The sequence below is a fragment of the Cyprinus carpio genome, chromosome B25 (assembly GCF_018340385.1).
Source record: "Cyprinus carpio isolate SPL01 chromosome B25, ASM1834038v1, whole genome shotgun sequence".
Taxonomy (NCBI): domain Eukaryota; kingdom Metazoa; phylum Chordata; class Actinopteri; order Cypriniformes; family Cyprinidae; genus Cyprinus; species Cyprinus carpio.
This window is the reverse complement of record NC_056621.1, coordinates 13,963,785-13,974,908: the sequence shown is the minus strand read 5'-3', so window position 1 is coordinate 13,974,908 and position 11,124 is coordinate 13,963,785. Positions and strand designations below refer to the sequence as shown.

The 11,124-nt window shown below is 34.8% G+C and overlaps 1 protein-coding gene across 2 annotated transcripts in view; it reads left to right on the top strand.

Moving 5' to 3' along the window:
• The window catches only part of dock4 (dedicator of cytokinesis 4), a 69,698-nt gene extending 58,722 nt beyond the window's left edge, over window positions 1-10,976 (top strand). For both annotated transcript variants that reach the window (XM_042752713.1, XM_042752712.1), the window contains 9 exons: window positions 1,019-1,102; window positions 1,554-1,673; window positions 2,343-2,470; window positions 2,748-2,868; window positions 3,478-3,559; window positions 3,724-3,833; window positions 7,061-7,136; window positions 7,247-7,308; window positions 7,388-10,976. In XM_042752713.1, coding sequence (XP_042608647.1) covers window positions 1,019-1,102; window positions 1,554-1,673; window positions 2,343-2,470; window positions 2,748-2,868; window positions 3,478-3,559; window positions 3,724-3,833; window positions 7,061-7,136; window positions 7,247-7,308; window positions 7,388-7,792 — 1,188 coding nt within the window. In that variant the 3' untranslated portion in view covers window positions 7,793-10,976. The remainder of the gene's footprint in view (window positions 1-1,018; window positions 1,103-1,553; window positions 1,674-2,342; window positions 2,471-2,747; window positions 2,869-3,477; window positions 3,560-3,723; window positions 3,834-7,060; window positions 7,137-7,246; window positions 7,309-7,387) is intronic.
• The last annotated feature ends 148 nt before the right edge of the window (window positions 10,977-11,124 follow it).

Genomic DNA, 11,124 nt, shown 5'->3' with positions numbered 1-11,124 from the left:
TATATGACACTATGACTATAATTTATGTAAAATGTGGGAAATCTGTGATTTTTGTTTGTTCTTAATTATAATTTTAGTTTATATTTTAGGTGACTGATTAGTTAAACTTTGTGGCGAAGCTGCTGTTATTTACTCCCCAATGTTAACTGAATACAAATGCAAAATATTATTTTATGTTCAATCACTGTTACAGAAAAAAAACTATTACACAAAAATGTTTACATATATATCAATTACAATTTGATGTGTTTTTGATGTCATTTATATTTAAAAAAAAAAAACTATTTTATGGTGTTGTATGACACGAGGCAGTCAAAATATTAAAATCCTATAACTGTTGTGATTGAAATGTTTTGACTCTGTTGATGTCTCATAGCCTTGACAACATAAATTGTCTGTAAAGTGATTTATTGGTCTGAGATTTATTAATTTCACCTTCTTCCTTTTAGCAGGATGAAAGACCGGTTTCTAGTTGTTGTTTTCAGTGAAACCTTAAAAGAGCATTTGCTGGATGTTTAATGACTAGCCCACATCCTCACACTTCATAGGACCGTTTGCTGCGTGTATCTCTGACAGTTGCCAAGCAACAGCATGTTGAGCTCTGGCCTTTTGTGAGCGTGAGCTTCAGCTAACTCTATTAAAAGGGAAGCGCTAACGGCAGGGGTCCTCCTGAATCCCAGCATGCACCTCAGTGAACAGATGATGAGTTTACCACAGAGCACAGGGCTCCAGGTCTAGTAACTAGGCTATGAAAGCTGGATCAAAATGTCACTTACGTCTGACAATTAGCATGATGTATTAAACGAGAGTCGTGGAAACGTTCCCTAGTGTCTTTGTAATGTTGCATCATAGTTTCTAAGAAATGCGTAGGAGTGCAGGTTAGTTTACAGCATTGAAATGCCTGCGAGACATGCACTGAATTTCACACTGTATGAGTTTATTTATGAACTGGTCTTTTCTTAAAATGTAGCCTGAATACAAATGATTCATGCGTCTCTTTATGTACTTCCTCACGCAGGCATTCTTTGCGAAAGATTACATCGCAAATCATCCAGAGGATGGAGAGAAAATTACTCGTCTTAGGGAACTGATGTTTGAACAGGTACAAAAACAATAATTATCTGGGTCTGTGATGTGTGTTTATTTAAAATATATTTTTAAATATAATATGTATTTTTAAATATATATTTAAAAATGTATATTAAAAATGCTATTCATATAATGACTTTAATACATCTGATAAAGTGTTTTTAAAATATAATATTTTTGTATTAACAATTCATTCTATTTGTTAAAAACTTTTTACGTTGAAAAATATTTAAAAGGATTTTTTTTTTTAAGAAAATGCTATTACCTTTTACTTGATGGTTGCAAAGCATGATACTTTTATAGCTATTAAATGTAAAAATGTCCTGAAAATTCTATAAAAAGTTTTTTTTAAAAACAAAATTAAGCCAAAATTTATACAAAAAGTACATTTCTAGACATTTTCCTATTTTATATTGTTTATTTTGTTCTAAGAATAATAGAATTTTCTCTCTGCCTTTTTGCAGGCCCATATTCTGGAATTTGGTTTAGCTGTGCACGAGAAGTTCGTTCCACAGGATATGAAGCCGTTACATAAAAAGCTTGTCGACCAGTTCCATGTAATGCGCTCCAGTCTGGGGATTCAAGTATGTGTACTTTTACATATATAGATACATATTCACTGCTCTTAAAGTGGAATAGTGTGCATTTTTAGACGTTAAAATGCATATCCCAATTTAATATGCAACTTTAAAGGGAAATTTTTGATTTACTCACCCTCAAGGCATCATCGGTGTATATGACTTTCTTCTTTCAGACCAATACAATTGGAGTTATATTAAAAAATGTCCTGGTTCTTCTAAACTTTATAATGGCAGTAAATGGTGGTCGAGATTTTGAAGTCTAATAAAGTGCATCCATCCATCATAAAAAGTGCTTAATAAAGGCCTTCTAAAGTGAAGCACTGCATTTGTGTATGAAAAATATATAAAAATATACATATTTAAAACTTTATAAATGTTATCCAATGATAACGTTAGAACAGTTCCCGTTGATGAACAATAAAAACATTGAGAGCCAATCTCGACCTGTTGGCCATAGTAGCATTGGCTCAACCAGTGGCATGAGTTTGGGGCGGGGCCACAGAGTTTGTCTGACCAATAGCAGATGAATGTTTGAGAAACCTTTGTAAAAAGTACATTTTGCTTACTGCCACTAGAGGCATTGAAATTACATATGTGACCTTTAAAAACTGTTAATTTTAACAAACAATTTGATGAAACACTTTCTATAACAGTACATCTTTTTTTGTATAGCCACAAGAGTTTCCCGCTTATGTGCGAGTTAGTCCTCTGCATTTTGCGAATGGCAGCCCACGCACATGCAGGACCCCCGTACCTAATGCCATCAGCCCAGAGGGAGGCCGAATCGTGGCGAGACGCAGGTTTGTGTCATCTTAATGCCGTGGTAAAAATGTTTCTTGTGTGCATTCTTGAAATATATGCTGAAATGCCTTAAGGTCAGATATAAAAATAAAAAAATAAAAAAAAGTTTTGTAGTTAAAAAAGTTGAACTCAATTGAAATCTCAGCCAAGTAGATGCTATTTAAGAATGCTTATGTTTTGGATCAGGTTTGACAGATTGGCAGCTTGAACAGCTCGCACCCACACGTTTGCTAAACTTATCCTGTCTTTCTCTTGTGTCTTTCAATTTCCTTTCAGTCCTCTCAGCTATCCAGCTGTCAACAGATATTCCTCATCCTCACTGTCATCACAGGCCTCAAATGAAGTGAGCAACATCACCGGCCAATCAGAGAGCTCGGATGAGGTCTTCAACATGCAAGTGAGAAATTATAATTTAATGAATGAATAAATTTTTAATGAATTAGTCTGTTCAATGCTGTTAGCTGAGAAAATGCAGAGCAGAATAAATAATATCGTTGGTGACACCCAACAGCTTTATTATTATTATTATTTTTTTTATAGTTTTGTTTTTGTGTTTTTATATATTATATATTATATTTTTATATATATTATATTTTTTTTTATCATTTTTTCTTTTTTTAATGAAATAACATGTTCTTTTTTTATGTGATTTATGTTCTTTTTTAATGATGATTTATACAATGGATATATATTGTAATTTTTTACAAATTTTTTGTGTTTTTAAAGATTATATGTTTTTTGGTTTTTCATTTTGAATATATTTTTGAATATACTAGCAGACAAAAAAATTGTAACTCAACCCTTTAAAATTATAAAAAAATATTTTAATAAATGTTATAGTTATATATGAATTTGTGTTATATTTTTTTTTTGTATTTGTACACAATTTAATAACACGTTTTTTATATTATGATAATTTATATGGTCATTTTTTTAATGCATCTTAGCTTATTTACTTCATAAAAGTAAAAAAAAATCACATTGCACGTCTGTTGTCTATTTCTAGCCCAGTCCGTCTACCTCAAGTCTGAGCTCAAATCACTCTGGCTCACACAATGTGAACAGCTCTGCGCCCTCCAGCAATAGAGGTGAGTGAATTCAATAGACTATAAGCAATCTGGCACTCAAAAGCAAGGAGTACTTACAACGCACCGCAACATAATTGGCATCCTTTTGCAGCAATGCCTCATTTCCTCTGTTATTTCCTATCTTTTCAACTCTCACACTACGTGCCTTTATTTCTCTTCATTAGCTTCTCCACTGCCGTCTGACAAGCACAAGCACTCCAGAGACAACGCCTGCCTCTCTCCACGGGACAGACTCTGCAGCGGCATTTTCCCCAGCCCACTGGACCCCACACAGGTCAGAGCGGCTCCACAGCCACTCTTTAACAATTACATCTCAAACTGAATATTCAGTGGGAAATAATGTTGGGAGGGGCTTCCATTCATTTTTCCCCACTAAGAATTGATTATGATATTTAAATTCTCATAAACTTACATTGAATGATGAGGGTCCCAAGCCACATCTAGAGACCATAATATATATTTTTTTAGTTAAAAAAAGTGGGCTCTTTGATTTGATTAAGTAATATTAATGTTTCATTTAATGATTATTGTGGTAATCTATTTATCGGTGGATTATTTTTACGATTAATCGATGAATCGGTTTATGTACTTATATTTTAGTTTTGCCCATTTTTTTCCCAAGTAAATTATTAACAAAGGATCTTTATCATTCAACATAGACTTTTTTAGAGATTTTAAACCATTTTGCATTGTCATATCCTCATCAAAAACATACCTGGAGTTGTGTTTTATTATGTGTTAGTTATACTTTGTCGAAACTCTTCTGCAATCAGAACACTGACCCATACATACTCTAGCAAATTTCACAAGGAGGTTTCAAAATAATGTTTTCACCATGGCAGTCCTTAGGGCTCCTAAAGTAGTTTAACATCCCGAACAAAGCTTATTAAGGAATCTTTCAGAACATATCACGAAGAATAAGAATAAAACAGAATAAAATTGCAGTAAATTGCATTTTTATTATTTTTTTCCTGTAAACACACAGCTTATACCTGGGAAACAGCTTTTATAGCTTATGCAGTGAAATTGTAAACATCCTTCCAATGAAGTGCCAATGGCAGAAACCTGAATGGAACTCACATTTTAAAGTAAAATTTAAAGTAAAATCCATCAGAAGGTTGTCCAGAAAAAAAATTGGACAACACAAAAAAAACCAGCTGTGTGAAAAAGACGTGAATGCTTAGAAAAAAGTGCATTTCAAATACATTTAAACATTAACCTCTCTCATTCAGTCATAATTAGGCTGCAAGACTGAATTATGAACTGGTAAACGACAAAGCTTTAAATGTTAATTGTTAAAAAGCAATGTTATCAGCTTTTACGACTAAACATTTGCAAACAACATACTGCAGAATCTGCACAAATAAAAGTCTTTGCACACTGTGATTGTCATCGGATTTAAATATGTAGTGGGCTTATAACAGTGCAAAATTCAAAAATGTAATAAAGCGATAAAATGTTAACACTGGCTTATGCCTGAACCTGACAGGAATTCGACTACCTGTGGGAAATGAGGCAGAACACTATTCACTCATTATTTGAGAAAAACTTTGCATTTCAGTGCAAAAAAGGTCAACATGTCCAAATGTTCAGGGCTTAACAGTTAGGCTTGCTCTCTTTTTGCTCCCACACTTTGGATGACTTCGTCCGATTAGTTTTATCTTCCGCTTTTTTTTTTTTTTTTTTCGAGCTTACTCCACTGCCGCCTGCCTCACCCATCACGCTGAATGCTGCAGAGAGACGCTGTGCGGGAAGCACGTGACATAAAACGAGGCCAGCTATTGGCTATTCGCTACTTCTCCTGCTGTTACTGGCTGAGTAAAACCTCCGGTGGCTCATTACTGCCACACTTTGGTCACCGCAGATTTTAAAATATGCACGAAATGAGCCGCTTACGGCAAATAAAAATTTATTTAGCAACGAATCTATTACTAAATTAGTTGACAACTATTTTAATAATCGATTTTAATCGATTAAATCGATTAGTTGTTTCAGCTCTAGAGACCATAATATATATTTTTTTAGTTAAAAAAAGTGGGCTCTTTGATTTGACTGATCAGAAACATTTTATTTTGTTTAGTGCTGTAAACAAAAACTTTTATTTTGGATGTGATTAATCACGATTAATCTTGCGTCCAAAATAAAAGTTTTTGTTTACATTATGTATGTGTACTGTGTATATTTATTATATTTATTATGTATATGTAAATGCACACACATAGTATATATATACTATGTGTAGGTCAACCTTCTGAACAGTTTGAGCTTCTGAATGCTCTGGACTGGGTTTTGTTAAAAACAAAGGCAAGGCAAGTTTATTTATATAGCACATTACGTACACAATGGTAATCTCTTCTGAAAGCTGATTCCAAGTAGCTAAAAGCGGACTCCCCTTGTTTTGTGTGAACCCTTGGTATTTCTAATTGACTCGATCCTAATGATCTGAGTGGTCTGGTTTATATTCAGTGAGCCTATCTGCTATGTATTTAGGTCCTAGGCCATTGAGTGATTTATAAACTAGTAAAAGTACTTTAAAATCAATCCTAAATATAACTGGAAGCCAGTGTAAGGACCTGAGGGTTGGTGTGATATGCTCAGATTTTCTGGTTCTTGTCAGAATCCTGGCAGCAGCGTTCTGGATGAGCTGCAGCTCTCTAATGGTCTTCTTGTGAAGGTCGGTGAGGAGACCATTACCATCGTCCATCCTGCTGGTGATAAATGCATGAACAAGTTTCTCCAAGTCTTGCCTGGAAACTATTCGCTTTATTCACTGGAATCAGAAATAAAGCGAATATCATTTATTATCTTAATGAGTGATGTCTCTGTGCTGTGATGCGGTTGGAAGTCGTATTGAAAGTTTTAAAGTTGTCCATTTGTGTTTTTGTGTTTATGTAGTTGTTTAGATGATACCTTTTCAATAATCTTGCCTATAAAAGGACGATTTGATATTGGTCTATATTTGCTCAATATGGTGTTATCAAGATTGCTCATTTTAAGAAGGGGCTTACCAACTGCAGTTTTCAGGGAGTTTGGAAAAGTTCCAGAAAGAAGTGAGGCATTCACCACTTCTAAGAGATCTGCTTCTAAACAGTTAAGCACACTTTTGAAAAAAGATGTGGGAAATGTGTCAAGATAGCAGGTTGACGATTTAAGGTGTTGTACTATTTCTTCCAAAATGTTGCTGACAATTGCTCTAAAAACAATCATAGTTACTTTCTTTTTGAAATTGTGGTCGAATCTGTCTGACCTCTGCATAACTTGAGGATGTGCTAATCGCCTTTCTGATATTATTGATCTTCTCAGAAAAGGAAGCAAACTCACAAAAACAAAGCAAATTTATTTCACAAAAATTCAGTTAAGACTGTTAAGAATATGACTAATACTGAATAAACAGCCTGTAAAGTAAGGCTATTAAAAAGCAGTCCCAGCGTTCAATAACTGTCCACAGTATAGCAGGAGTAGCAGATTGACTGGGATTTCTATCTTTTATATATTTTACAGAGGATGATTCCGTTCCAAATTCCAGTGGATTCAGCATTACCACGCTGTGAACCCAATCTCCCCACACCTGAGACAGGTAATGCAGCTTTCTGCTGTCAGATAACAGCCGCTACACTTCAGCCGGTTATGTACAGCTCAATGACACGTCCTTTTGTTCCTTTGTGTGTGTGTGTGTGTGTTGAACAGGATCTCTGTGCAAGAACGTGAGGTCATTGTCTCCCATGCCAACTGCCCGTTCCCCTCAGAAGGTGACTGGTTTATGCTTAAGTCACTCTGTGTTAAAAGTTGGTGTATCTAATGAAGTTTGTCCTTGGTTTTTCTCTGCAGTCAATGGTCCCGCCCCTCACGCCCTCCCCGACTGATGGCTTGCCGATGGGGAGCCTGGCATCTCACTCCCCTGCCCGCTCTGGCAGCTACAGCAGTGGGATCTCATCCCTCAGCCGCTGCAGTGTCTCCGATACGTGCGGGATCGACCTCCCACTGCCCGACCCTCCTCTACCCCCCACCGTCCCCGCAGACATGCCCATTCGCCGGGGCAGCAAGACTCCTCCGCCATACAGCGTCTACGAGCGGAACAATCCCAGGCGAGCGACGCCACTGCCTCACAGTCTGTCAGTACCGCCCAGTACCGACAACCCCAGCCTGACCGGCAAACCCCAGCTGAACCGCGTGCAGCGCATTAATTCAGAGCCCCGTCACCGGCCCACACCCAGAAAGGTCTCTCAGCTGTAACGCGTCAGCGGTAACTTGGACTACGTCGCATTTTTTGCAGCCGTTTACTGTAAAATAACTGTAGGTTATGTATTATAATTGGCAATGTTTTCAAATGCAAGGAGGTGCATTTTGGTGGAGGATAGGGAGTGGCATATAAATACATCTTTCAAATCTTACTAATCTTATTAAATTAGTATGAATATGTCAATAGATAAATCAAAAAATGTCAATAAATGTCAAAGTCCAAAGCAAAAATGTAATCTGAAAGTCATTTATTTATTTATTGACACATTTCATGCTTTGTTCATACTATGATTTATAAATAATTAAAATCGTATAACAATTTTTCAATAAGTATGTGTCAATAAATAATCAAGAGGTGTCAGTTAAGTAAATAAATAAATGTTAATAAATCTATCATAGTCTGATACAAAACAATTTAGTTATTTATGTATCGACACATTTCATTAATTTTTATTCACATTTCAGATATTGTGTCGATACATAAATGATGTCAATAAATAGACAAATGTTAATACATCAAAGTCTTTTGCAAAATATTATTTATTTATTTGACACACTTCATTCATGCTTTATTGATTTGTTTAAATTTTATTCATAATATTTTAGAATTGTATTTATTTATCAAATAGGCAATTTAATTTATAAAATAATGTAATTTTTTTTGTTAATACATTGGACTTATTGGACTTTGGACTATGTATTTATTGACACAAATGTCATGATTTTTTTTTTTTTTATTATTGACAAAAGATTTATTTATTATCATATGCCACTCTCAGTTCTCCATACGTTTAGATTTTTTATTTAGCGATTTGTATTCTAAAACCTAAATTAAAGTGAAACGGAATGCTCCCATGATGAATGTTTTCCTTTTTTGTTTGTTGACATTAAGTAGATCATCTTATTTTCATTTTAAAGCTGCATATTTGATGGTTAAGTGACTATTTAGTGGATCAGCTCTTTAGACCCAGTCTAAAGCGCAGCTCAGAATTGTTCTTCACCGATGATCCGGCCATCTCGGCGCAGTCCTTCTGATATGCAGATATGGTTAGAAATGAAATGTATTAGAAAAGCCATGAAGAGATTATGTACGCTTTGAAATGGCATGTAATTTACAGCTAAATCTGAAGATCTGGCAGGTCCATATCCCATTTAGAGTGCTCTGAAACATATTGCTAGCAAGGTATTTTTGATAGAAGTACAAAATCAGTGTTGTACAGCTTTTCTTTCCACACTACAGCAGATTTTTTTTTTTTTTTTTTTTGGTCTTACACAAACCGAGGCGTACAGCTAGACCTGCGTCCCGTTTTAACCGCTTTGTACTTTCTGGAATGGCTAAAAGGTGCTACATATTTCTTAGTGTTTTGTTTTTTTTCTAATGTAGCCTCGTATCTACCGAAACTGCCTGACCGTTTAAATGTGCCAATGTGATGAAATTGTGTGGTCTCCAAGTATTGTGCCAAAGATGCAAACAGTATTAACTTCTTTGTCAGTGAGAGTAGTTAGGAAAGCTAAACTAAAGTTAGCGTGACCGCTAGTGCTCAACAGTGTGCTTCTTAAACCGTGTGCAGAGGCGTAGCTCAAGACTGCATGGGGCATGAGCAGTACAAAGCAATATAACCATTGTAGTTTGCAGAGAGCGATAGCAACAAACATCATCTAGTTCTGATCCCAAATCAGGTTGTGTCACCGCAGTCACTTCCAAACAATACTGGCTAGATCAAATCTGTTTATCTTTCTCCTTTGAATGTTAAATCTGACAGAAATTTCAGTCAGAAAATCAATTTGGGATCTCTAGTTGTAGACGATAAACACAATTTAGGAAATGCTGTGTGGAATTGATGTTCATTTATGTTGTTTAACCTTTAATGTTCTTTTAGTATTTGTTTTCTTCTTTTTTTTACATCGCATTTACTTGTAAAAAAGTATTTTCTCATTTTGTGTATTTTTTATTTATTTTTTTACCATGGACCATACTAACAACATTAAAACATTTGTTTTTCTTGCTAACAAAGCCAATGGGGTCAAGTTTTCAACAAAACAGCTGATTTTAGACATTAACGAATTTTCTTTTCAAAGACAATACCTACCCAATCTCACAGAAAAACGTAACTATATTAGAAAGTGGCGATGTCGTTTGAATTCATAGGATGTGAATCTTATTAAATCATATGTTTTTCGTAAAAAGTGAGCATGAAGGTCCATGCCTGAATATATATTTTTTCGTAAAAAGTAAGCATGAAGGTCCATGCCTGAACATAACTGAGCATAAGCAAATCGTACGAATTCATACCAATTAGCCACCTATTTATCAAAACGTAAATTAGTTACGAATTGCCATGTGAGCGTGTTGCTGCATCCCTTCCTACGAACGAAAACTTTCCGCATATTGATGTTAAATTGAGAGTAACAAACAGCTTTTTCACTGCCAGCTTAAAAGCCCACAGTTCTTTTAATATATATTGGATAATAAATATTTGATAGTCGTTAAAATGCAACTTAAAACACACAACTCGGCTGTCAGTTTACATTATTGATCATGTATAGACAATCTGTACTTGATAAAAATTGTTCTTGGGAAAAATATCCCCAGTGATTTTATTCTATAATTGCATTTTTGTAGATAAATACAAAGTTCAAAGTGCTGTATTTTTTGGCAACCTAAAATATCTGCAGTGTGAAAAATCGAACTACCGTTGGAATGATTATAAAATACTTAAAGATGGGCACCGTAACCGATTCGTTTGTTACCTATTTTATTAACGGCTTTGCAGCTATGTTCTCATATTGGCATGTTATTAGAGTTGCACATTTTTCGGCAATCATGTTTTGTAATTTCAGTAGATTGCCAATGGTCAAGTCGTAGGACTTCAACTCTAGTCACGCCTGTATTTCTGCTGTTCTCTCCTTTCACCTTCCTTTTTATGGATTATACTCTTTCTGTTCAATTTTTTGAACTTGTAAAGTTGTACTTTATATCATACGATGGGATGGAAGTATTCCATATAGCCTGTGTTACAGATTTTGTACAAAAGGTGTTTATATGAAAATGTAACCAGTTCATAGCTTTGAATGTTGCAACTAAAGTTTTTATTTGTAAATGTTGAATATTAACCATCCAACAAATAAAGGTTGATTGATGTAAACTGTGATGTCATAAATAGTATTTTGATGGAAACTTCATTGTTGGGAGTTTCATTGAACTTTAAAGGACCAAAAATGTATACTGCCACATAGTTACATTAAAAACAGTACTGTCATAATAATACCATAGTAATACCATGTTTTGTAGATGCCATTTTTTATATAAGTGATTAAAAACAGCG